This window comes from Melanostigma gelatinosum (genome assembly GCF_949748355.1).
Source record: "Melanostigma gelatinosum genome assembly, chromosome: 13".
NCBI classification, from domain to species: Eukaryota; Metazoa; Chordata; class Actinopteri; order Perciformes; family Zoarcidae; genus Melanostigma; species Melanostigma gelatinosum.
Window position 1 is genome coordinate 8,887,944 of NC_136646.1, and position 27,504 is coordinate 8,915,447.

Sequence of the window (27,504 nt, forward strand, 5' to 3'; positions counted from 1 at the left end):
TAAGATGAGAATAACTATATATATAAATATATATATATATATATATATATATCTCAGGTTTAACACTGTTGTCATTATTGTAAATATCTGGTAATGAGTATTTGCAGATATTCAAAAACGGCTGGCGAAATATTAAAGACGCTTCTCTCGTAGCCTAGCAACAAGGTAACGCTTTAAAATGAAGGTGTTAAATACCCGCTGCAGTGATGTGATGTAATGCATTCCTTCAGTAGGCATCGACATTGAAAGGTGCTTTTACTCAAACTCTGACTCTTATCAAACTGTCTCGATGAGCCTCGTGAGGGCGCCTTGTGTGAGAGGAAAGCAGTGGTATCCTAGCAACCATCGCAGATAAACCAATGGCAACGTATCAATAATGCCTCTGTGAAGTTAGTTCATTAAGTAGTGGTGCATGGTCTCCACACACACTGATATGTTGGTGATTTTCTTTCCTCACCTCCAGAGATGTCACCTAGAGCGCTGTAAAAAGATCAGTATTATGTTTGAATAAATTAATTAAAGCTGCACTGATTCATGTTTTTAATCACCATCTAACATGTAATGTGAAAGGAGCTGTCTATATTGACAAACCCCCAGAGTCTTGTCATCCCAGTGTATGCGATTCCTTCTCTATTTTGGATGTTTGCCTTTGGTTTTTTTGGGGCATGAAGCTACCTGCTCAGCACCAGACAGACAATGTTAGCAATTAGCTTCTGAATATAGTGGAGCATTTAGCAGCTAGAGAGGCACATATTCCCCTCAAGAGTTTGTGCCGACCAAACCAGAGCAGAGAGAAGACTGGATAGAGGACTCATATTTGTCAAGTAGCCAGAAACAAAACTCTAAATGCAGGCTAATGTAGCTTCATGTCTGCTGGATGTATAAAAAGCAATTGTTTGCAAAGACGTAAACCATGTCATGCCCCCCCCCCCCAAAAAAAATCTGCTTACTCAGTAACGTTGATGTTAAAGCATACAAATGGAGCGGAAAAGAACATATTAGACAGTGAAAGGTCAAATAAGACAAATTGAGGGATGAGGGAGCCGTGTTGCATTGCATATGGTAGTTAATAACAGTCCTGCAAGCCAAAATAATTCACGATGATGCATGTAATATCCAGCGTCTGTCTGCCTCCTATCTCTGCAGACATGTGTCAGTGAAGACCACACCCAACCACAAGTTTGTGTTCACAGTGACGACCCACCACACTGTGGCACCTGGAAGCATCGCCTTCAGCCTGCCACAGGTACACACTCACACACACACACACACACAAGCAACTTGCACACACTTTGTTAATTGGCCTACAGTTTGTCGTCTTTCCTTATGTCCCTGTCTTAATCTCTCTTGTAGAGGAAGTGGGCCGGTCTCTCCATTGGCCAGGAAGTGGAAGGTATAACGTTTTCTATTTGATTGCGCTGCAAAATGCTACGAACAGAACACAATAGCTCTTTTGCTGTAGTTGACATTAGCTATGACATCAGCGACCTCCATAGTGACTCATTTCTGAAACAATGGGTCATTCATTTCTAACTGACAGTTACTTTAGTCCAGTTCGCCGGCTGAAATGACAACCGTCACTGAATTATTTTTATCAACTGTAGCTAGCTAGCTAATTAAGCTAATGTTAGCTTCATGAGATGGTTGCCAACATAAAACTAGTGTCTGGCAGCCTTTTTGTTGTTTCTGGCTAACTTGTATTAAAACAAGAACCCCGTAAAGGGCTATTAAATATGCACTTGCGGCTAAATACGTCCAATGAAGAGCAGGACTTTGATAGCATCCGGGATTGCCTTCCGCACAGTTGGGGAAATATTACCGCAAGTTGTGATTAGTGATATGCTAAACCATGTCTTTCAACAAAGCAAAATGCTAGGTAGCTACTGTGGGCAGTATGCTAGGTAGCTGGATATGCTAACATTTGCATTACATTAGTGCACTATTTAATCCATTCCTTACACATTTTTAGTTTTGAAAAGGCAAAAAAAGACCCATTTAATCCAATGTGTGGTGGTCTTCACAAAATGTTGTATTTATTTAAATGTTCAATTCATCTGTCCCCTCAGTGGCCAACTACAACTTTGACAAGTCCATGCAGTGCATTGGCGCCATGACAATCGAAATTGACTTCCTGCAGAAGAAGAGTACTGACTCCTCCCCCTACGACTCAGACAGGATGGCCGCCGAGTTTATCCAGCAGTTCAACAACCAGAGCTTCTCTGTTACTCAGCAGGTTCATATCCACAAACCTACAAAATCTCTCTCTCTCTCTCTCACACACACACACACACACACACACACACACACACACACACACACACACACTTTGCTTTGTTCTTAGTTGTTCGATGTTGCTCTGCAGGTTGTTTGATCATCCTCTTGCCTTTCTCTGTCTCTCAGCTCGTGTTTAGTTTCTGTGACAAGCTGTTTGGCTTGATGGTAAAAGAAATGGAAGCCATGGATGCCAGCATCCTCAGAGGAGAACCAGCTTCTGGAAAGAAACAGAAGGTACCGACCGGCATTGCAGACATGCGGTTTATTTGATTTATCGTCAAAACCAGTAAAAGGAGCAGATCAACGTGTCACCATTCACAAGCCTTTATAAAATGGGGGACAGCTGATCATTAACAAGCACATGTGTGGGGTTGCAGGGGACACGTCCGGTAAAGTGATGGTTGCAATCTGCCATAAAAATCTGCATACAAATTCAGCAGAATCCAGGAAAGTATTTGACGCTCCCGCATGTCCCCAAGTACTCACTGTAGCTCTGTTCCTTGTAAACATACCCCTCAATAATTAAACTCCGGGTAATGCCTAAAGCTTGAAATTGAAATGCTTATGAGGAATGAAATGGTGCAGATATCAGCTGGAGTCGAGGGAATAGAAGCATTCCAGTGATTTATTGCCTTACACTTTATTTAGCAATGCACATTAATATATGGCAGCTCCTAGGGACAAGAAGCAGTCACAAGCAAAAGTGCACACATTCAGAGAAATTTGCTCCAGATTCAGAAATGCATCAAATACTACAACATATAACAAGTGAAAACTCAAACATCAGTCAAAAAGGTATTCAGAATAGCGGAAAAATAGCTAAAACCAGATATGCTGCAAATACCACAGTCGGTCCTGGTGGTGCTTTCGCTCCTGTACACGTTTCATCCGAAGGGGCCATTGGTATTCTACATGTATCATCGTGGAGATGGAGGGAAATATTTCAGAACCATCGGAGAAAAAATTGCAGCTTCTGTTTCCTCCGACAGATCGACATCGGACTGTTTGTGGGCAACAGCCAGGTGATCTTTGAGAAGGCCAATAGTTCATCCCTCACACTCGTTGGTAAGTTCCTTCTTTTACCAAAATGTGATTCACCTTTATGATCTGGAATCTAGGGGGCTAAGAGAAGGACAATATGTCACGAAATCAAAGCGGGAACTGTTGTCAGAGGCTGTTTTTCTTAGCATTTTCACTCAATCGTCAGATGAAGTTTAAAATATATTTCAATGTACATGGTAAACATGGCAGTAAGAACAATACACTCTTCTCTCGCTGAGGAAAAAAGGCCAAGAACGACTTACAAGCCAAACTTGACTTTTATTTTAAGGGTTTTTAATTCGCTATTGAGCTGCAGAAATCCCATTTTCCTTCCCATCTGACAACATCCTGAAACTGGTTTATTTTTTCGAAGCTTTTATCAAATATCTTACTGTATCCTCACGGAGCCACTCGCTTTAAACACGTATATCTGTGAGTTGCTGGTCAAGTGGTTCCCCTATGTCTTTTTAACAGGTAAGGCAAAGACCAAGGAGGCCCGACAGACGATCATCAACCCAGAGTGGAACTTTGAGAAGATGGGAATCGGCGGTCTGGACAAGGAATTCTCCGACATTTTCCGCAGGGCCTTTGCTTCCCGAGTCTTCCCTCCAGACATTGTGGAGCAGATGGGTGAGAAAGCCTCTCGATCTTCACTCCGGTTGACTTTTCATATTTTCACCGTGCACGTCCACCATCCTTCTGTTGGCTTTTAGGATAAATTTGTCATGATGTCTCTTTTCTTCTCTGTATTTATGAGGTTTTACCTTTCTCTGCCCTCATATGACATATAGTGTAATGCAGGAACTTTCATTTTAACCAACAAGTGAACGTTCTACGGAGCCGGAGGGAGGCTGGTGATACTGCAAGACAAAAATGGAAAAAAAAGAATATCCAAAATTGAAGTCGTAAATTTACGAGGAATAAACAGTGTACAACTACAATGAAAAAAATGTAAATATATTTTATATTATGTAAAATATATTTACATTTTTTTCATTTGGTTTTCATAACCAAATGCTGCAGTAATACAATGGAGGAAACAGGGTTTGTCAACACAGCAGCTTTCCCCCTCACACACAGCGAGCGAGAGAGACACACAGACAGCAACATACTATTCCTTGGTTTTATGATTCATTTTATGATTCTGCTTTCTTCTCCCTCTGGCTTTTCTTGATCCCCTCCTCTCCTTGCTTTTTCCTCTGGCGTCTTGTATTTCTTACATCTCTCCTTTCTGATTCTGCTTGCACTTTTCACTCCTCGCCATCTCACCTTTTCGTCTTTCTCCTCCCTCCCAGGGTGTAAGCACGTGAAGGGCATCATGCTGTTCGGGCCTCCTGGCTGTGGTAAAACACTGATGGCCAGGCAGATTGGCAAGATGCTCAACGCCCGCGAGCCGAAGGTCGTCAACGGCCCCGAGATCCTCAACAAGTACGTGGGAGAGTCCGAGGCCAATATCCGCAAGCTCTTCGCTGACGCGGAGGACGAGCAGAAGAGGGTGAGGGGGAGACGCTCAATGTGCTTTTTAAAAAAATGTTCAAGAAGAAAAAGAAAACTGAACTCATCGTTTTTTGAACTCGTCTCCAGCTGGGAGCCAACAGCGGCCTCCATATCATCATCTTTGATGAGCTGGATGCCATCTGCAAGCAGAGAGGCACGGGCGCCAGCAGCACGGGCGTGCACGACACCGTGGTCAACCAGCTGCTGTCCAAGATTGACGGCGTGGAGCAACTCAACAACATCCTGGTCATCGGTCAGTGGCATCAGCGAGAACTGATATATGACGATATAAAGGCTGTTCAGTTGTCATCTTTAATTAAAGAACCCAATCAGACCACATTTTGCAGTTATTTGTTTTACTTAGATTTGAGTTACAAGTACCTTTATGTTTTGATTTTAACCTAAGAACGAGTCACACGCAAATGGATGCGTGTGAAATGATATCAACATAAACATGTTGCATGTTTATTTGCGCCACAAAAGATGGGTTTCTCCTGTCACTGTATGCTTCTGCAATGAATTTCATACGGTAAATGTCAGACAGCATGGCTCACGTACGTCTGCCTTCCCTCAATCTCTGCCGTTTCCTCTTTCCCTCCAGGTATGACCAACAGGCCCGACCTGATAGACGACGCCCTGATGAGGCCTGGCAGGTTTGAGGTCAAGATGGAAATCAGTGAGTGTTTCTCTTTCTCTCCCCCTCGGCCTGGTCGGCCCTGTTTCTCATACAAACTGCTCCGCTTGGCATTCTGGTTTAAGTTAGTGTCCCCTTATCCCCATGCAGGACCTCAAAATGATGGCCATTTTCCTCAGCACATTTCTACTTTGCTTAATGCTGATGTGATCATTTTAGGGCGTGTCCATATGCGTGCAGAGCAGTGATTGGTCGAGGGGATTGTTTGCGCATGTAGCGTAAATTGAGCCACAGAGACGCTTCAGAAAGGAGACGGCACACTTGAGATTCATTTACTGTGTCTATGTCGTGCAGGTTTTGCCAGTGCCCCGCCCCTTTAGGACTCAGGTCTAGAGTCTATTGCCTCCAATGGGAGAAGTGGACATGAACACAGATTATGAGCGATTCTTTGGCCCTGGTTCATCGAGGAGCACAGCTGACAAAAGTATTTTGTTGATATATTCAGTGATACTTTCGATTTTTCTGATAGCCTTTTAAAATAATCTTCAGTTTAGCGGCTCCATAATAATTAAAGCTCTGGTGCTGCTTGTCCTTTATCTTGTGCTGAAATACACAATAATAAGTTTGGTGGATTAATTTCCTGAACTGTATACCTCTACATGTATGTATCCACACCACAGTACGTCTTTTTCTTACTCTATTTATATGCTTTGGTAAATGGAGTGGTGCCGGAATGAGTGGTAAAACCCCGGAATGAGTCAGCATTTTTGAACTTCTGGTTCCCTCGTCTCAAAGTCAATGTTTTTTTTCTTAGATGCCTGAAATAAGGCCTGTGATTAACACAAGCTTCAAATATTCAAACTCTTTTTTTCTGTGACATAAAATACATCAATAAATACCCCTCTGGTGAATTTTTCTGCAGCACTATATGTTTTTTTGAATCACATCATGCCAGCATGGAGTTATAATTAAGTGAATAGAGACGTTTTACTAATTTTACCTTTTTACATTTATTCATTGCCTCCTCTGCCCATTCTCATCCTTCTTCCTTTCCTCACATCTTCCATTCTGTCACATCAACTCTACCCCATCCCTCTCTTCCAATGACCTCTCGACTCTTCTTTCCTTTCCATTCCCGTGTCCATCTTGTCCTCACGCCCCTCCTCCTCCTCCTCATCCTCTCACCGCCAGGTCTGCCCGATGAGAAGGGGCGTGTCCAGATCCTGACCATCCACACCAACAAGATGCGAGGCTACAAGCTGCTCGCCCCCGATGTCGACATCAAGGAGCTGGCAGCCGAAACCAAGAACTACAGCGGTGCCGAGCTGGAGGGGCTGGTCAGGGCCGCTCAGTCCACGGCCATGAACCGACACATCAAGGTCACTCTGCACCTTGCAAGACTCAAAGCTTGCATTAGGGTTTGGTTGGGATGCCGCCGCAGTGAGAAGTCAAGATTGAAATGTGAATTAAAACGTATAAAATCATGTTGAAATTCAAAGTAAGTGTGGTGAAAAAGATGACAGTGTAATAACAGCTGGCACAGCCAAATAGTGGTTTGCAGAATGTAAACATGTTAGCTGGCGGAGCAGTATGCTGGCAGATTATCTTGCTGGTTGTTGTGACCCTCGCCTGTGTAGCCCACAGCAAAATGACTGCATCTTGAGCAACATTATACGAACTGTTTACGTCACGCAAAGCATGATGGGAGCTGGACTGGTATTAATCCCATTCCAATAAGCAAAACAATAGGAGTGACAAAAGTCATGAAAATTAGCTTTTTGTTTGTGTGAAAGTTCATTCTTGACTTTGGGAATAGTCATTTGTCAAATCAAGGACTACTTATTCGCTTTCGCCTGCATCATACAAGGAATTAGTTCAGTAGAATTGTTTCAGTTTTTACTTGCAACTTAAACATTCCTTTTATTCACCCCCTGGCTCCGAGTGACAAGTGAGCTGAACTTCATATGTAAACCTGAGGAGGTTTTAATGCAATTGTATGTTCGTCTCCAGGCCACCACGACAGTGGAAGTGGACATGGAGAAGGCAGAGAAGCTGCAGGTCACCAGAAGTGACTTCATGGGATCCCTCAACAACGACATCAAACCCGTACGTGCCGGGTCGTTTTACAGTTGATGCCCCCTGACTGTAGAATACGGTATAATCCTGTATTATGTAAAGGCAGAAGGCAGTTCCTGACACTTCTTTATGTTTGCTCCCCAGGCGTTTGGTACGAACCAGGAGGACTACTCCAACTACATCATGAACGGCATCATCAAATGGGGCGACCCGGTCACTCATGTCCTGGATGATGGAGAGCTGCTGGTGCAGCAGACCAAGAACAGTGATCGCACACCGCTGGTGGCTGTGCTACTGGAGGGTAAGAAACCAGAAACACACAGAAAAGCAGAGCAAAATTACAATAAAACACACTTGCACTATTATTCCAATTAAAGAGGTACCGGTAAATCAATTAGTTTTGCCCAAATTGTGGATAATGTGTGACTTTGCACAAGATTGAAAAATACCCCACGTTGAAATTCACCAGTTTTAGTGGTTAAAAAAAACCATTATTTGAGCTAAATGACTCAAACGACACTCACGGCTTTCACGCCACTGAGCTACACATACAAACACATGCAGACAGTGAATTGCACCGCTCCTCCGCTCTCGACACACACCAGGCCCACCCCACAGCGGAAAGACGGCCTTGGCGGCTCAGATTGCAGAGGACTCGGAGTTCCCCTTCATTAAGATCTGCTCTCCAGAGAAGATGATTGGACACTCGGAGATCTCCAAGTGCCAGGCGATCAAAAAGGTAAGCGCTGCAGTGTGTTTTAACCCCCTGTAACAGCCCCCGGGGTGGTCAGGGGTGTTACTGGACAATATGCAATACTTATAAAGACACGGAGACTTAAAGACGTGGCAATCAAATACTTTACTGGGGTATTGGTAACGACACAGCAGCCACACAGCCAATACAAGTCCGTTAAGCAAGAGAAGGGTCTAGGTGCAGTTCCGGGGTCTGATACACAAGGCGCAATTCTCGTACGGTCCAGGGATTGGGCAGGGGCGTCGTTCTCCTCCAAGCAGGGGTCAGTAGCCGGGGGCAATCCAGTTGGGGTAGTCTTCCGTTCCAGGGTCGGTGGCTAAGTAGTCTCACAATATCTCACCGTCTTGAATGGTTTCACCTAAGTTACTCCTTCGACTTCACATCTTCCTTCTCCTTTTATATCCGCCCATGAAGCTCCCCTGGCCGGCTCTCTCAGGTGTGCCTTGTTGCGCTGATTGCCTGCTGGCACTAAGGGAGCGTGTGCAAAGTGCAATCCATTTCTCTCTGGTAGTCTGTAGTATCTTCCTGCCATCACTACTCCCTGGGCTCGCCCACCCCGGCTGCCACACACCCCCCCCCTTAAATCTGACCTGGGGGGAGGACTGCTCCAGGAACACCAGGCGTCCCTGCGGGACAAGGCATCGGCGTTTCCGTGAGCGGCACCGGATCTGTGGACGACAGAGAAGGCATAGGGCTGCAGAGACAGAAACCAGCGGGTGACCCGGGCGTTATTTTCTTTATTTCTCGACATCCATACCAATGGGGCATGGTCGGTGACCAGAGTGAACTTTCGTCCCAATAAGTAATATTTGAGCTCGCCCAGGGCCCACTTGATGGCTAGGCATTCTTTTTCCACTGTGGAATATTTCTGTTCCCTGGGCAAGAGTTTTCTGCTGATGTATGTTATCGGGTGTTCCTCACCATTTTGTACTTGGGCCAGGACGGCGCCTACCCCGGTCTCTGATGCGTCGGTCTGGACCACCAACGGTTTCTCAAAGTCCGGGGTCACCAACACTGGTTCTGAACACAGCACCCTCTTGAGGTTCTCGAAGGCCTCCTCTGTCTCTGCTGTCCACTGGATCCGCTCTGGCAGCCGGTTTCCTGTTAGGTCCGTCAGGGGAGCTGCAAGGGAGGAGAAGTGGGGGACAAATCGCCTGTAATAGCTCGCCAGTCCAATAAATGCCCTTACTTGTTTCTTGGTGAGGGGGCGGGGCCATTCCCGGATCGCCTCGACCTTCCCTACCTGGGGCTTGACGCAACCTCGCCCAATGGTGTACCCCAGGTAATCCGCATCTCGGAGGCCGAGGCGACACTTTTTGGGGTTAGCTGTTAGCCCCGCTCCCCTCAGGGCTCGGAGCACGGCGTCGACCCGACGCAGGTGGGTCCCCCACTCCTCCCCATGTACGACGATGTCGTCTAGGTACGCCGCGGCATACTCTCGGTGGGGCCGAAGGACTTGGTCCATCAGCCTCTGGTAGGTAGGTGGGGCCCCGTGTAGACCGAAGGGGAGCCGTTTGTACTGGTACAGCCCCTCGGGGGTGGCGAAGGCTGTCTTCTCTCTGGCCTCGGGGGCCAAGGCCACTTGCCAGTAGCCCTTCGTGAGGTCCAGGGTGGTAATGAATCTGGCACTCCCTACCCGTTCGATCATCTCGTCCACTCGTGGCATCGGGTAGGCGTCGAATTTGGAGATCTGGTTGAGCTGGCGGAAGTCATTGCAGAACCTGACTGAGCCGTCAGGTTTGGGGACGAGGACGATGGGGCTACACCAATCGCTTCTGGAGGGCTCGATTATGTCCGCCTGCAACATTTTGCGTACCTCTGTCTCAATGGCGGTCCTCCTGGCTTCTGGCACCCGATACGGCCTGAGACGTACCTTCTTCCCAGGTTCGGTATGTATGTGATGGTGGATGAGGTCGGTGTACCCCGGCTCTGGGGAGAAGACGTCCCGGAATCGGTCCACTAGCTCGCGGAGGTCTTGCTTTTGGCTGGGGGTCAGCTGCTCTCCCATGGGGACCTCTACTGCCTCCGTCTTTCCTGTGGTGGGAGGGGAAGAGAGAGAGAGGGAAAATAGGGCCTCACGGGCCACCCATTTTTTTAGCAGGTTAATGTGATACACCTTTGTTGGATGTCGTCGCCCTGGTTGTCTTACCCTGTAGTTCACTTCTCCTATTTTTTCCATTATTTCATAGGGTCCATTCCACCGAGCCAGGAATTTGCACTCAGATGTGGGGACTAATACCAGGACTCGGTCCCCCGGGCTAAATTCTCTGGGCTGGGTTCCCCTATTGTAGACCCGGGCTTGGGCAGTCTGGGCCTCGGCCATGTGTTCTCGAACCATCGGCCAAATTGTTGCCATTCTCTCTCTTACCTCTTCCACGTGTTCCACCAGCGTACGGTGGGGTGATGGCTGGTGTTCCCAGGCCTCTTTGGCCAGGTCGAGGAGTCCCCGGGGCCGTCTTCCGTACAACAGCTCGAAGGGGGAAAATCCCGTGGAGGCCTGGGGAACCTCACGAATGGAGAACATGAGGAAAGGGAGCAGCTGATCCCAATTACGTCCGTCTGCCTCCATGGCTTTCCGGAGCATCCGTTTCAGGGTCTGATTAAACCTCTCTACTAGGCCGTCTGTCTGCGGGTGGTATACCGACGTTCTTAACTGGTTTACCTTCATTAGCCCGCACAGGTCCCTCATGATTCTTGACATGAAGGGGGTCCCCTGATCAGTCAAGATCTCGTCCGGGATGCCTACACGAGAAAATAACATCATTAATTCCCTGGCAATACCTTTGGTGGCCATGGTCCGAAGGGGAATGGCCTCTGGGTAGCGAGTGGCGTAATCCAGCACCACCAAGATGTACTGGAATCCCTTACTGGACCTTGGGAGGGGTCCCACCAAATCCATCGCAATCCTACTGAAGGGAATTGAAATAATGGGTAAGGGGATCAGCGGATTGCGATGGTGCGGCTGGGGGGCGACCCGCTGGCAGTCAGGACAGCTCCGGCAGTAGTCCTCCACCGTTTTTTTCACCCCGGGCCAGTAAAACCGGGCCTTGATTCTTTCCAGGGTTTTCTCCACCCCCAGGTGGGCCCCCAACAGGTGGGTGTGGGCCATCTGGAGCACCACCGACACAAAAGGGCGGGGCACCAATAACAACTCAAGGGGTGCCCCGTCCTTCATTACCACTTGGTACAACAAATTAGCTTTAATGGCAAAGTGAGGGTAAATTATTTGTCTTACCCCATCCATGGGTTTGCCGTCCACCACGGACACCTGTCGCAGGGCATTTTGGAGGTTGGCGTCCTCCAGCTGGGCGGTCCCGAAGCGTCCCGCTAGAGGGGCAGGCAGGGGTTGGTCCTCGGGGTTTAGTGGGAACAAATCAGCCCAGGCGTCCTCACTGGCCTGGCTTGGATCCCTTTCTTCGGGGGCTGGAAGAGGGTCCTCCTCCCTGGCTGGACGAATGGCGGCTTCCGCGGCCCGGACGGCGGCGCTGGCGGCGCCTTCTGAGAGGGGGGACGTGGAGCTCAGGGGGTCGGCCCCCTGAAACCCACACAACTTTCCTGGCGTGCGGTGTGGTTTTCGTGGTGGGGCTTTCTTCCCGTTGGCCAGGCCTCTCCATAGCCCCGGGAAGACAGTGGAGTCCCTTCCGATCAGGAGGTCCACCGGTAGGTCGGGTACCACCCCTGCCGGTCCGGTGCTCTTCCCCTGGGTGGTGTGAAGCTCTAGGATCGCGGTGGGGTAGTCTCTGGTCTCCCCGTGAATACAGGTGACTGATACTGTACTTTTCAGGTAGGGTAGCTCGACGAAGTCGGGGCGGACGAGGGTGACGGCGCTGCCGGAGTCGACCAGGGCGGCCGCGTCATGCCCGTTCGCTCGTACTGGGGTGAGTGGGGCCGAATCGCCCTGTTGGGCCCAACAGGTGGTCAGTAGTCCACAGGGGTGACTAGTCTCGCTAGCTGTGGGCATGGGGGCGTCCCCCCGCTGTGGGCAGTTCCAGGCAATATGTCCCATCTCACCACAGTCATAACACCTGCGGGTGTCGGGGGTTAACAGGGATCTGCGCTGGGGGGTTTCCACGGGAGGGGTCCTCATGGCCGGCTCTCGTGGGGAATCTCCATGTTTCAACAGTCGGGGCCGGGTGGATATTTCCATCTTGGGCGGTCTTCCCCCACGCACCAGAGCCTGCGCCGCTTGCCAGCCCTCCATTACCTCAGTCAGTTCCTCGAGACTGCGGGGATTTTTTTGTCCTGCCAATTTTTTTGCTTCAAACGGTAATGACCTCAGTAACTTATCCATGATTACCCGATCAAGGGGGGAAAATGAGAGGGGCTCCGACATCAGCCAGGCGGTAGTGATCCGCGTGATATCATACAGTTGCGCTCTTGGAGAGAGGGTGGCATCATAATTCCACTCATGAAATCGCTGCGCTTTTGTCAGAAGAGTCACCCCGCTACGCTGAAGCACTTCCTCCTTCAGTGCTGTGTAGGTGACGGGTGAAATATTGGCTAGGTCTTGGTAAGCCCGTTGCGCGGTGCCCGTCAAAAAAGGAGCGATCAAGTCTGCCCACCGTTCCTCGGGCCATTGTTCACGTTTTGCAGTGATTTCGAAAGTCAGAAGGAAAGCTTCCACTTCGTCACTGGCTGTTTGTTTAACCAGGAAGCGCGAGGGATTCACTCGCTCCAGTCGTTTCACTTCCTGTTGGTTGGTTTGCAAATCCATATATTTTTCCATTTGCTGGTGGTGTTGGTGTTGTGTTTGCTGTTGAAGTTGCAGCATTTGTACTTGCATCTGCATTGCCTCTTCGTGCCTCCTCTGAGTCTCCGCATTGCTGGCTATGAGACCTGCGAGAAGCTCCTGCACAGGGTTGGGCGCGGACATTTTGATGTCGATACGACGCGTAATATAAATATTAGATATTGTCCAGAAGCCGGTTAGAATGCCCACATTCTCCACCAATGTAACAGCCCCCGGGGTGGTCAGGGGTGTTACTGGACAATATGCAATACTTATAAAGACACGGAGACTTAAAGACGTGGCAATCAAATACTTTACTGGGGTATTGGTAACGACACAGCAGCCACACAGCCAATACAAGTCCGTTAAGCAAGAGAAGGGTCTAGGTGCAGTTCCGGGGTCTGATACACAAGGCGCAATTCTCGTACGGTCCAGGGATTGGGCAGGGGCGTCGTTCTCCTCCAAGCAGGGGTCAGTAGCCGGGGGCAATCCAGTTGGGGTAGTCTTCCGTTCCAGGGTCGGTGGCTAAGTAGTCTCACAATATCTCACCGTCTTGAATGGTTTCACCTAAGTTACTCCTTCGACTTCACATCTTCCTTCTCCTTTTATATCCGCCCATGAAGCTCCCCTGGCCGGCTCTCTCAGGTGTGCCTTGTTGCGCTGATTGCCTGCTGGCACTAAGGGAGCGTGTGCAAAGTGCAATCCATTTCTCTCTGGTAGTCTGTAGTATCTTCCTGCCATCACTACTCCCTGGGCTCGCCCACCCCGGCTGCCACACCCCGTAGTATGTCAGCAAACAATGAGACATTTGCATTCAGACAATAGATTATGGGACTATTCTCCCTGCCTGTCTTTCCTTTGCCCCTTTCCTCACTCCTTTGTCCTTCCCTCACGACTGTTTCAGGTCTTCGATGATGCTTATAAGTCACAGCTCAGCTGCGTGGTGGTGGATGACATTGAGCGTCTGCTGGACTACGTCCCCATCGGGCCTCGTTTCTCCAACCTGGTGCTTCAGGCTCTGCTGGTGCTGCTGAAGAAAGCTCCGCCAAAGGTCAGAGTTCATCTGACACCCGTATACATGTTGTTACTATTACTATATGTGCACCGTAGAGTAGAGGTTCTCAACCTTTTGTAGCTTATTTCCCACTTCTGATTGATAAATAAAAAACAGAGGACAGTACAGCTACGGTCCACTAGATGGTACTCCGGTTCAGAATAGCTGCTACAAAGTACATATTGTCAACAAATCAGCACAGAAAGATCGAAACCAATAATCTTCTTCTTCTTCCTCTGTGCCTTAAAGCTCCATCGTCAGTCATTGAGCCACATTATTTTGACTCAATCTCACAAACGCTGTTGTTTTTGGTCTTCTCATTGGATTTCTTCCCAATAAGAACGATATAGAATAATCACCAAATTATAAAAACATTCTTACTTGCTTTTTTTTGGAGAGAGTTGCATGAGAAGATCGATACCACTCTCGTGTCTGTACGGATGATGAGGATGAAAAGGCAGATGCCGATTAGCTTTGCTTAGCATAAAGACTGGAAACAAAGGGAAACTGCAAGCCATTTGTTCAATCTCTACAAAAAATGTAAACGTGTACAAACGACACATTGTAGTTTTGGGGAGGTTATGTGCCGAACTATTTTTTTGGCATGGCGCACTAGCCCGGCTAGACGTTTCCAGTCTTTATGCTAAGCTAGGCTAAGTGGCTGCTGGCTTTAGCTTCATATTTAAAGGACAGATATGAGAGTGGATCTTTTCATGACAATAAAGCAAAAAAAAAGCATGTTTCCCAAAATGTGGACTGTTCCTTTAAGAGGACAGCAGTATATTATATAATTGCTTTACTGCGTCAACACATAATTAAATTTAGCAGGCGCCCTAGATACATGTTCTTTTTAATTAGATCAGCTAAAAGCTGGGACAGTGTATTTGTTTGTCTCAGAATTACCCAACCATAACCCGAATAAATGCTGAAATGAAAATCTACTCCGCGCCTGTGGTTATAGCTGTCACCAAGGGACAAAACAAAGTGTTTACTCCTCCCTGCAGGGCCGGAAGCTGCTCATCATCGGCACCACCAGCAGGAAGGACGTGCTGCAGGAGATGGAGATGTTGGACGCCTTCAGCACCACCATCCACGTCCCCAACATCTCCACCGGGGAGCAGCTCGTCGACGCTTTAGAGGTATGAACGGCCGCGCATTCGATTTAATGCAGTCAACGCATTCAGTTGCTTGAAGGTGAAGATGCTCGTGATTGTCCGCCCAATCATGGACACACTGTTCAGTGATTGGCCGGCTCTTTTTCTCTGGATTTACTCCTGTTTGCAAAGCCAAGTTACTGGTTCCTCTTGGCTCATCTAACCAACCGACTGTGTCCTTTGTGTGGGGAAAAAAAATACTTTCATTCAAGGTACTGAAAAAATATAAGTGGCTTAAACATAATTAAAGGGGCTAGTTTTCACCGGCCGATCCTTTTTCATTTTGCTCATCGGTTGGAGATTTTGAAGGCAGAATTGAAGGTCTCTGCCTCTCTGATGTCTTTGTTGTCTTTACAGCTGCTGGGGAGCTTCACAGATAAAGAGCGGGCCAGCATCGCACATCAGCTCAAAGGGAAGCGAGTGTGGATCGGCATCAAGAAGCTCCTCGTGCTCATCGAGATGTCCCTGCAGGTAAAGGACACTCACCGAAGCAGTGACGCTGTGATGTGCGAGGGGTTGGACAATAGAAAACTAAAGACAGCACGCCCCCATTCATCAAGACTATTCTCTGTTTTTGGATTCTTTGTTCACCTTGGAGTCATGCGAGAAAAAGTTTTCAACATATCAAGGTTACGCGGGGTGAGTTAGTGATATACAATTGGTCATTTTGGGGTAAAAGTATTCCACTAAGACAGAGCGAGGCTAGCCATTTCCAGCTGTTTTTATTACTTCATGCTAAGCTAAGCTAAGCGGCAGACTTATACCCACAGTCTACATCCGGTGAGTCAGACCAGGCTACTGTTGGTTGTTTGTATTGTCCAGACTCTTCAATCGCTCTCTCTCATTCTGCTTTCTTTCACTGTCTCCAGATGGCGGCGGATTACAGAGTGACCAAGTTCCTGTCTCTGCTCAGAGACGAGGGGGCGTGAGTATGACCGCTCTGCAACAATCATTGTCATTGCTTACCAACAGCTTCCATCAACTTAAACCCTCTTATTTTATTCTCATCTCAGTCCATTTTTATGTTTCTCCTTGTATCACCCTGTCCGCTTGTTCTCTTTAGACTAGATATATATTGTTATTTCTATAAACACCATTCATAGAATGTACTTTGAACATGGCTCAGTAATGCCACACATAAGAACGCATATTCATAAAGGCAATAAATCTTGTATTTCCACACTGCACACAGAGAAGTACAAACATGGCAGAAAAGGGCTAACAATCAGTCGCCAACTACTGACCTTAACAGCTTTATTTTTGCAATCACCAGGTTGAACGATGGCGATCAAATCCGAATTTAAAGCTGTTGGTCGCTCTCGCTGTGCACTGGTAAGGCCATCAGCCTTGTAGCTTGTCAGTTAGCCGTTAGAGTAGCATTTACTTTGTTTTGTTTTCGTTCTGCTTTAGAAATGTGATCGCAGTAGCAGCTTCAGGTAACTGTTTAAATGGTGTTTGACTGGGTTGGGCGATTGGGAGTTTTGTTCGCCAAATAAATTGGCAGAATTTCTCTCTTAGTCTTTTATTTAACATTTATACCTGCGGTACACCATTGAGCCACATGAGACAGCCTGAATGTTTGTATTGCTCTGATCATTTTTTTACTTAAATGATGGAGTGACACAGCATGTTAACGCCGTGGTCTCATTTAAAAAGAACACAACACGTGTACATGTTCTCAATCATGTCGCAACAGTTGTTACTGTGGCCACAAGTGACATTAACACGATGATAGTAAATTCTAAGAGAGAAGAGTAAACAAATGAACTCGGTAGTATCAGTTGCAAAGCAATATCAATGGAACGTTAGCTTACATTAGCTAACGTTAGCTTACATTAGCTAACGTTAGCCATCACAGCTACTGGTCATATATCCGACTGAGGAAAGGTTGCATCAGTAAAACCACCGGGCAGTAACCAGCTCCATCTTCACGTCTCTTTCATCAGCAAAATGGATTCCTACATGAAAGTTTGTACCCCCCCCCCCCGCCCCCCTGTGTGTCTTACATAGTATATTTCCGCCCCTACAGCTGACATCACTCATAATATTTGTTGAATTTATGTAACATGACATTCCAAATGTCATGCAGGCATTGCATTTTTACTCCCCCTTCATCATTACTTTACTGTTGCTAGAAATTCGCATTATAGCTCAATCGTATTCATTTCGGAACAGAAGCGATTCCATCGAGTGCTTAGCATGTTGTTAGCATATTTTAGCTTTTATATTGTGAATATCATTTTTCAGTCCTGCCTCCAGGTTTCAGAAGTCGCTGGCAGCAGCTCTTCATATGTTCAAACTTAGCGTACTTCTAAGCTAATTAAATGTTTACTAAATAGAGATGAACACAGAACTCAATTGAAATGGCTTGTACCACACAAACCACATGCAAGAGCAACAGTTATTTTGTAGAGATTAGTTGTTACTAATTATTTACATCCAATAACTGCCACGTGTAACTGTTTCACAGACAACTACATTTACTGACAAAGCTAAAGTTAGCTTGCTAGCACATGACCCTTTAGATTTCAGAGTACATTTGAGATAATATGTCAAATGTTCAACATACAGTATATAAGCTGACACTTGATCAACCTTGTTTTGCAACCTAAAATATCAGGCTAAATGTATAAATCGTATTATTTATGTTTTTGAACAATGCTATTTTAAACTGCATGAATATTACTATTTCTGAAACATATTTCTCCATGTAAAGTATCAAACAACGTTTTACACAATTACAAAGGACTGGCAGTTCTATTTGATACACATCAAAGAGCCCACATTTTCGAGCAGTTATTCTACAATTGCAATGACTTCCTGTTGCGATAGCTGATTGTTTTTTATTGGATGACGCTACAAATGTTTTATAGCAACATATTTACCCGTCACTGAAGTCTTTACAAGCTGGTGCCAAGTTCAAGTTATTACGAGTTTCACGTTATCTCTATATATTATTATTATAAACACTACGGTAGTTTCATGTAATCTCTGGGTTATCTGATTAATACAGTGTTATATTCAATGTGCAGTATTTCTGTAATCACACAACTGTCTTGAGTTGTCCTGTGAAATGAGTTGCAATTTGTTGACATAAGAATCTTTCCCATGTCTGCAATGACACAAACGTAGTAGTACTGCATTTACAAATAGCTGGTGCAACCCTAACCTGGCCATATTGCAGTGGATAGCTGAAGGGAAAGCCAATGAAATCTTTCAAACAGTATTTTTGGATGGTGTGCTTGAGGATTGAGGCTCGCCATGGTATTATGGCAACCCTCCGTACACAGAGTGAGGAGTGCATTCATCTCGAAAGATCAGTGAGCGACGGTGTTATATTGTGGCTCTCTTCTTGTTTTATAGCCGGTTAAATCCTGCTCGTCGTATTTTATTTTGCACAAGACACCGCCCTGCATTGTGTTGGTGTTGCGTAAGTACACTGGAGTTTGTTGAACACGTCTTCTGCTTTTTCCTCTTTCTAGTGACCGCAGCTTCTACGAGTAGAGGGGCTGGAGGAGTGAAGCAAACATCTCGCCACCAACAAGGCACCCATGGGACAAGATGAGGAAGAGGAGAAAGAGAAGAGATCTTCCTCTTGTCCGTCCACCCATCTGTCCGTCCATCTCCTTAAATACACACCTGGTCAAAGAGGGGAACGCGCGAGTCCTCGTCATCTCAGCATGTTTCCGGAGGCAATATCTCTGTCTCATCGACTTTACTTATTGACACATCACAGCAAACTACTGGAAGTCGTACTGTTAAAAACATGTTATCTGTAAAGAAATTGGAATCGATGATTGTAAAAAAAAAAATAATTCAAAACAAAAGTGCTGTTTTGTGCAAAAATTACAACAACAAAAAAAATCCATGTGTGTTTTCAGCTGTAGTATTTGTTGTATTCGTTGCATAGCCCCCCCATCCTGCTAAAGATTGTACATATGTATCCTGATAACACACAAGCAGAACGAACAGAGTACAACGGACACAAATCCCCAGAGGCATTTGAATATTTAAGGTTTGAATCTATGAGAGTGGCTGTAAAAAAGAAAAAAAAGGTGATCCATGTGTAAATGTAGACCCTTTAAATCTACAGTATGTAACTTGTTCATGTTCTGTACATAGTATATATAGAGAAAATAATTTAAACGATATATCAGAATGTTTCTTCTTCCTCATTCTTCAAGAGATGTTGACTTTACCAGGTTACTGTAACAGTGAAAGTAAATGTGGTTGTTGGCCCGTCTGTCTGTGTTGTGTGCGGTTCGGTTTCAGTCTAGCTGTATTGTAGCTGCAACATCATCAGTGTTAAGGATTTAAAAATAAAATGTTCCGCACTTATAACATCGACTAAATACAAAAAACCCTTTAGTACTTATCTCGGCGGTTCTTCGTGGGAACCCGAGCTTGTGTCCGCTCGTGTGCATGTGTGTGGGGAAGCAAACGCTGCATGCAGTGTGTCAGAGCGCGTGTGTGTGCGTGAGTGTGTGTGCGGTGGCAGAACGTGCTTTTGAATGTGCGCGTGTGTGTGCGTGTGCGTACATTTGATTCTAGCTTTTAGACAGTCTGTGGTTTATTTGTGGGGTTTTCTTCTTTTTTTTCTCCATGTCATGTATTTGGTGCTTATCGTCCAAAGTTCTTGTTTTGTTCTGACCATTGATGATGTGAGGGGGTAAGTGTGTGTGTAATTATATATCAACATGCAGATGTATTATTGCAATAAAACGGCACAAATGCACAGGAAAAAGAAACTTACAGCCGCTCGTCTGATCTCATTTATTTATTTAGTGATGGATGGATATGTAGACAGAAGGATGGAAATATAGTTCATTTTCAGTTTTGAAAAGTACCGGTAACTTAAGTTTAGTACAATATTGAGGTACTTTACACGATTACTAGAATACATTTTAGAGGGGAATATTGTACTTTTTACTCCACTACATTTATCTTTTTTTTACTCCAATACATTTACAGCTATAATCACTGGTGACTTGCATATTCAGGTTTTACATCCATATAATAGGATCGGTTTATAATAGTACATTGGCTTAGATAAAACTACCCAATAGTACATCAAGTAGTACAATGTAATGTCATCCCCACCAGCTAAAACATAGCTGCTTACACAGTAAAAAGTTGGGAGTAAAATTGTCTGTATATATATTAATTGTTATCATATTATAATATATTTTTTTGGGATGCAGTTCAGATTGTCTATATTGCATAACATAATATATATATATATATATATATATATATATATATATCCACCAGGACTCATACTTCTCCAGAGTCAGGAAGCAAGCAGGTAAACGTCCCTGCAGACCCTTCACTTCCTGCTCACCACCTGTTTCGGCGTCTCCCCTCTAGGGGGCGCTACAGAGCACTGTACGCTATAACAACCAGTCAGGACATGAGGGAATCTTCAGCTCCGTTTACGTCTGTCTCCTTCAAAATAACTGGCGGAGCGCCCCTACCTCCATGTTGGTGTGTGATACCATGTGAACCATGGCGGACTCGATAGGTCCGTCTGTTTAATCTGCATCGGCAGAATTGGGTGATTTTGACTGGACTCCAATACATTTAAAACAGAAAACAATTGTTTGAAGTCATTAGGAACAAATTGCTAAATAATGATGATGGTGATAGATAATGATAGAATAGAGCGCCTGTGAGATATGACAAAAATGAATTCTCTGGGGTCTGTGGGGGCCCCAGTTGGTTGGATTAAGGTTGAAGTGTAACGGTAAACAGTGCTCTTCTCAGGGTATTGTTATATGTATTACCATGTGCATTATTGTATGTATGTATTATGATCAATAGCGTTAATATTCCAATTATTGTCATCAACATTATTATTGTTATTTGTTTTTCGGGTGCCATCATTGCTGCATATGTGGAGCTAATTCTTATGAGCTACTTACTTTTTTAAATGAATCTATAACAATGCATCAAATAAAACAATTAAGATATACGTGTTGTACCTAGAATTAACCTGCATCTACAGCTGTCAGCCTAAATGTAGTGGAGGAAATGGCCTACTTTTACTCTCCGACATGTAGAGTACAATGTAAAGTAGCATACATTTAAAACAGTCAAATAAAGTGCAGCTCCCGTTGTATTTAAGAACAGTTATTAGCTGTGTGTGAATGTTGTTCTTTTTCCCCACCACTTGTTTTGCCTGTGAACATTTCTGGGGAATCGGGAGACATTCCCCTTTAATTCTCCAGGCTCGCGGGATTATTCAATCCTCCCTCCTGCCGCAGTACCCCTGGCGGACCGGTGGAGGGCAGTGTGGAGCCTGGTAACGAAACAACCTCTCTAGCGGCAGCTCCGCGTCTCCTGACCCGCATTCACCCGTACTGTACAGGCAGGGGGGAGGACGACCGAGCACAGAAAGCTAATAAACGCAGTAGAGAGTTCCCCCTTTGCAGACCGTGGCCATGGCTTTGGCCGTCCCTGACAGACACGGCGCTCCCGTCTCCTCACACCTGATAGCGGACTGAACCGGAGGGGGGCGAACACCAGGAGAAGCGTTAGCGACGCCGCTTGAGACGGTCAACGAGCTGGACTCGCTTGCATTTCTACGTATTTGTTTTAGTTTTTTTCTTCCTTTCCCCACCCTCATGTGTTAATCCGTCTGTTCCTGGTCCACGGGCTTTATGTTGACGGCACGAGAGGCGGCGTTACATCACAAGTCCAGCGTTGGTGAGTGTGTCATTTTATCGCACTATACAGCGAAATGTACAGCGGGGGCTTCTCTATGCAACGCGAGCGCTGTCCTCATGTCAACCCGGGCGCTGCACCGGCCTGCCGTACTGTACTGTCCTGCACTGTACATATAGGCTAACGAGGAGAAGCCCCGGTCACCGTCCCGTACGTGTTTTAAAGCTTCCTCTGCACGCCGGTTTTTAGAAAACTACCTCTGCAAGCTCGGGCCTGTTTGACTGCCATGTGCTCTACCTCTTTGCTGTTGTTTTTATTCGTTAAATCGATGCACCTGGGTCAGGTAAGGGGTCGCAGTCATAAACTGGCCGGTGGAGGTCGGAACTACGGGCTCGTTGCCAATAACAAACCTGTTAACCTACACTCTGCCCTAAAAGGCGGGCCGCGCGAGACACGTTATTCGAGAAGAATTGGTACAGAGACATGGCTTTGTGCCAACATATAGGGAGCGTATAGGCTGCCATGTATACGTGTGCTTCTACATATGTGTGGCCCTCCCAATGCATGATATGTAGCGCGCGCGGCCACCGCATTCCTTTGCTGTGACGTGGCTGAGTCGGTCCAAGTGTGTCAAATTATGCTTGAAAAGACTTTTGGGATGGATCGTGCATGTGTTTTTAAAGGACAGAGCATGACATATGAAATACGAAATGTGGTTCCCAGCCTATATAGCTGCTTCCCACGGGCTGTGGCGTGGTATCTTGTGTGTAGAGATGCACACAATACCACTTGTGTAAGTGGTTTGAAGGTACAGTTAGGAGATGGATGTGTTGTGTTTATATATATATATATATATATATTTTTTTTTAAACATTTCCAGGTTGAGGGCAGAGTCGACGGCTTCATCGGTGGGCCCATCAGAGGTGGTTCTATTGGGTCCAGAGCCGCGGCTTGAGACACCCTGGGTTGAAGGTAGGTGACCAACATCTGAGAGTACATTAATGCATTCGGAACGTCCGGTTTTCACCTAAAAGAAAAAAGTCCAGACTCTGCAACAGCAAAGGTTTCTTCTGCAACTTCACATTTTTATTTTTGAGCAAATATAATATTCCTCAATCCAGTCAAAACCAAAAACGCGCATGTGATGCTTTCATATAGAAGAATGTCCACAGATGCAGGCAGGCAGGCAGGAAGGAAAAACAACCAAAACTCTCATATAACCACAACTGGGAACTGTGGAACCACAAAAAATAATATTTCCCTAGAGTGCCAGAACCACATACAATTACCCAGGAAGCACTCAGCTTGTTTACAAGAGTTTCCCCTAGTAACCCACTTATGATTTTGGGAGCCGGTGGCTTTCATTCGATTTTTCAGCAAAGATCTTTACGAGTGTCCTTCCCTCAGACTTGTTCTCTCTGGAGAATCTGTCTGAGTGGATTTATTTTGACACAATACTTAATAAATCCTAATGACTTAAACAATGGAATTAATATCTGTTTAGGAAGCCGACGATCAGGATTGAACTGTGTTGAATGAATGGCAAACCAAAGAAAGTATAACACAGCACGCATGTATGTATGTATGTATGTATGCATATACACATACAAAGCCATAATCTCTGCCTGCAGCCAGACGTGACTTCTTTTGACGTCCGTTGCTAACACCCTTCTCACGCCTCCCTTCTCACGCCTCCCCTCTCACCCCTGCCCCCCCCTTTTTCCCATACCTCGCTGCTGGAAGGCCGTGTCCTGGTTTTCTGAGGTTCAGGCTTAATGTATAGCGAGCGAGCGGGGCGGGGTGAAATGAGGGGGAGGGGGCAGGAAGAAAACCAGTCTCTCACCCCCCCTCCCCTCCCCTCCCAGCCTGCCTCAGTCTGAGAGAAATCAGTTACATAACCGGGGCTGTGGAGGCATGTCCCCCCCGAGCTCCCACGGCCCGCTCACGTCACAGACATGTGGGAGGAGTCGTCTGTCATGTTGGCCACTTCTGGGGGATACTGAGTTTGCACACTAATTTAATGTGATGTGATTGTCTTCTGTTAACCCACATACTGCGGCCTGAGACACTTTGTACCGTGGAAGTGAAGGGTAGAGGCACTGAAGATTGCTGGGATCGTTACTTGTGGTGCTATTCATCAGTTATATCGTTTCGATGTGAGTTGCCTAGTTTTGGAGATATCTGGACTAGAGATGTCTGCCTTTTGTCTAATATAAATCAGTTTACATACATTTGAAAAACTCAACAGCAATGTCTCTCTCTATAAAATCAGGACCCGGTAACACACCTTGTTGTGAGCAGTTTCATGTCAGAACTATTTTCTTTCAACTGAACTACATCCGCCAGCCCTATCACCGCGCGGTGACAGCAGCACTTTTGTTGCTAAAAGTTTAGCCTCGAGATGAACAATTGGTGTTTTTGTTTGATCTAAATTGAATGTCTTTGCGCTTTGTGTTGGTTGGATCGGACATGAACGAGACATTTGAAGACCGTCGGGGTGCAACGGGTCACAGAACTCTCAGTTCTGTTGTGAGTCTTGGATCGATTTAGGATGTAAAAGAAAAGAGCAAATGTAGTTTAAGAGATGCCCAGATTAGGTTATTTGTTTTCATTGCTGCCTATCGACGCTCCAGACTATTTTTTTTCACCAACATTCCTAAAAATTGATTCCAACCGCTCTGAAGTCAGTATACACTTTTAAAAATGTCCAAATGTTATCCTTGTATTTTTGTTATCGTGGTTATTTGCAAAAAGAAAAACACAATTCGAAAGGATAAAAAAGTAGTTTAATGTAGTTTATTTATTTTAGCTGCTTAGAGCTCGTGTTAGTAAAGTTAAACGGGTCATACATCCCATACTTCTGTAATATCTATGTATCGCGGGGAAAACATCTCCTTCAAACAACTGTATTTATTCCGGTTTCTCGCCAAAAACAAATTTCTTTCCAAGATCACACTTGATGGATCACCGCTAGAAAACATCGCCCTCGGCTCTGGTAAATTATGATATTCTTCCCTAGTTTCTAAATTGTTTGTGTTTCACGGTTTGACTTGGAGCTCCAGAATAAAAGAAGCTCTTTACGTTCCTTTATTAGAGGTACAAAGTGGAACCGACCGTTTGTCCGGCTGCAGGAGCGTATCTTGATCAGCCTTTTTACCTCCACGCTGTGTCCTGAGGCCGGTGAGCCGTCTGTGAAGTTGTAGCTCTCTTTGAGTTTTCAAAGGTCTCGCGTGTTTTCCTATCTGCTCCGTTTACTGCAATGTCGTCGCTCAGTCCACCACTTTAGTCGAGACTATGTCAAAAACTATGTCGGAAAAAAAGAGTATTTGAAAAAGAAAATGTACACAACACTCCGCTATATTGATGCCTTTACAGCCAACGTCATCAAAAGTATGTTTGCACATGTTTGCAATGGAAGTGGCGTTCCCCCCCCCCCCTGTTAACATCATCAAAATGTCCGGTTGATGCGAGTTCGGTCGTTAGATTTGATGCTCTGATGGTGGAGTCAAGTTCTACGGGATTCCAGACCGAATCTTGACAGGTGTTTCAGTTTAACGAGCGGCTGTGTTGATTAGTGACTTTCATCCGAATGCGTCCGCCGTTGCTCGTCATAACTGACGTGAAATAGTTGTAGATAGTGAACACAGATGAGTTTGCATTTCGAAATGATCGAAGGCTTGTACAAAGACACCTACATGTTGTTTTCATGATGACGCTGAGGGTCACCAGTCGGCATGGTCACCCGTTAAGCCGAAACACCTCTGAGGCTGCAAGCTCTTAAAAGTGCATCAAAAAGACGTGTTTGTAGCTTCCATTTCAAAACTCAATAAAGTCAAACCTCTGATACTACGCCATGGCGTTAAACGTTCTGCACATGACCTCAGATAATGTACGATTTGTTTGCTGGTAATTTCTTGCTTGCGCATATATCTGGCCCCGAAAAGCTGGGTTGCTAAATACTAGCTTGACGAGCTAATGCGCTGTTAAAAGGGTCAATAGGGTGAGAGGCGGACTGTAAATGGTAATGTAATGAAGGCAACAGTGTTCCTCTCGTCCCCTAAGTAGTAGTTTCCAACAAAATCATTTAGATGAACATAGCGGACCACAATGGTGTCCTCTGTGTCCGTCAGCAACGTGGGATAAAGGCAGCACGATATAAAGGGGATTTAAACAGGGCTCAAACTGGCTGCATGAGGCTCAGGTGGATCTTTCAAATAATAAAAAATTAATTGGATCTGTATAAATACTTTAACAATTAACCAGAACAGAAGCATCAAAAATTATTCACAAAACCCTAATCCGCCCCCCATGCTGTGGCGCACTTGGTACAGTCCGAAGGGCCACAACCAAGGAGGGACGACATGCTGCAAAGGCTCGTGGGTTGGATTCAAACCTACGAGCCTTGGCCCTGCTAGCTCACCTGGTAGAGTGGCCTGACGAGATGTCCCTCCAGTAGTGGAACCCTCAGCACCGGTTACCCAAAGAAAGTGGAACAACTTTAGATGAACGAAACTAAAGTGTTGACTGTACCGATGTTTAATAAAGCCTCCATTTCACTGCCTGATATAACTCTGCTCAACTCAACGTTATTTTTTTGGTTTTCCTCATGTAACAGATGTTGATAATACCGGCTACTTTTCTTCTTTTTTTGGTACCACCCAATACTAGCCGATACTAGAAGGTGGAGTTAAAACACCACCGATTGGTCAGTGAGAACTGTCACTAGTTCTTCCTGCACAAATCCACCGTTTTTACATGATCAAGCTACCGTCAATAGCAGCAGCAATTGTTTTTATTTTTGATTCACTCTTCCCTGATTCTAAGCAATGGCCAGCCACAAAACAATGCGGTCGTGCAGACATTCCTCTGCTTGAGGTCGAAGGTCGAATCCCGCCCACATTGACGTGGTACTGTCTGCGGTGGTAAACGAAATGGAGAAAATCACCCGGTACCGAATGCGAGTTCCGGCCGAACCGTGTAACAGAGGAGGCAGAAACGTTCGCTCACCGATTTGAAACAAACGTGCCGGCAAAAATACGATGTGCATTTTGAGACTGATGTACAAAACAAACGTTATGCGTTAACATTTTATCCGTTTGCGGATGGATGTGCGTGAGGGCAAAAGGTTCAACAAAGTAAACTTACTTCCTTCGGATTACTGACGGTTCTGCAGCCATCACACTGGTGCAACCAGCCATTTTTCAAACTGTGATTGGCCCAGAGGGGGGACGGCTGCATCCATCAGTGACAACATGTCCCGTTCCTCCTCCCTCCATCTTTGTTTCTGCACAGTCTTCTCTCTCTCTTTCTGTCTTTCAGTCGAACCTCTCAAGGGGCTTGTATTGTTTCAGCGGATAAAAGGAAAGATACAAAAAAGAACTTTCCTCGGTGGGAAGACAAGAGAATTTATAACAAGATCTCGCACCTCCAGGGGGGATTGTCTCTCGCGCACACACACACACGCACACGCACACAAATGTTCTCAGAGAGTACACACGGAATATTGCAGTAGTGCAACACACACACACATGCACTCAGTGTCCAACAGAGAGAGGAACCGGCGTCAGGAGTGGCCACAACAGGAAGTGGTCCAGGGATTACATTAAAGAGACTCTTAGAATGAACCTC

At 45.8% G+C, this 27,504-nt stretch overlaps 2 protein-coding genes across 3 annotated transcripts in view; one reads left to right on the forward strand and one right to left on the reverse strand.

Annotated features, from left to right (window-relative positions):
* The window catches only part of LOC306787235 (vesicle-fusing ATPase), a 45,877-nt gene extending 25,910 nt beyond the window's left edge, over window positions 1-19,967 (forward strand). Inside the window, exons 3-20 of the mRNA XM_079282327.1 lie at window positions 1,147-1,246; window positions 1,354-1,393; window positions 2,067-2,233; window positions 2,401-2,508; window positions 3,264-3,339; window positions 3,790-3,945; window positions 4,611-4,810; window positions 4,900-5,065; window positions 5,414-5,488; window positions 6,638-6,825; window positions 7,457-7,552; window positions 7,667-7,823; window positions 8,128-8,261; window positions 13,910-14,056; window positions 15,064-15,198; window positions 15,571-15,684; window positions 16,083-16,138; window positions 18,696-19,967. Of these exons, the coding sequence (XP_079138453.1) occupies window positions 1,147-1,246; window positions 1,354-1,393; window positions 2,067-2,233; window positions 2,401-2,508; window positions 3,264-3,339; window positions 3,790-3,945; window positions 4,611-4,810; window positions 4,900-5,065; window positions 5,414-5,488; window positions 6,638-6,825; window positions 7,457-7,552; window positions 7,667-7,823; window positions 8,128-8,261; window positions 13,910-14,056; window positions 15,064-15,198; window positions 15,571-15,684; window positions 16,083-16,138; window positions 18,696-18,717 (2,137 nt within the window). The 3' untranslated portion in view covers window positions 18,718-19,967. The remainder of the gene's footprint in view (window positions 1-1,146; window positions 1,247-1,353; window positions 1,394-2,066; window positions 2,234-2,400; window positions 2,509-3,263; window positions 3,340-3,789; window positions 3,946-4,610; window positions 4,811-4,899; window positions 5,066-5,413; window positions 5,489-6,637; window positions 6,826-7,456; window positions 7,553-7,666; window positions 7,824-8,127; window positions 8,262-13,909; window positions 14,057-15,063; window positions 15,199-15,570; window positions 15,685-16,082; window positions 16,139-18,695) is intronic.
* LOC306786518 (uncharacterized protein) lies at window positions 8,733-11,268 on the reverse strand. Of its 2 annotated transcripts, XR_013772492.1 has the most exons (3): window positions 9,520-11,268; window positions 9,198-9,398; window positions 8,733-8,944 (listed from the first exon to the last, which is right to left on the reverse strand). XR_013772492.1 is itself a non-coding variant. In XM_079281312.1 (2 exons), exons 1-2 carry the CDS (start codon window positions 11,173-11,175, stop codon window positions 9,390-9,392), a joined length of 1,665 nt encoding a protein of 554 aa, XP_079137438.1. In that variant the 5' UTR covers window positions 11,176-11,268; the 3' UTR covers window positions 8,733-9,389. The 2 variants fall into 2 exon arrangements, 1 of the variants encoding a protein (XP_079137438.1); XM_079281312.1 differs by having other exon boundaries at window positions 8,733-9,398.
* Window positions 19,968-27,504: the final 7,537 nt, after the last annotated feature.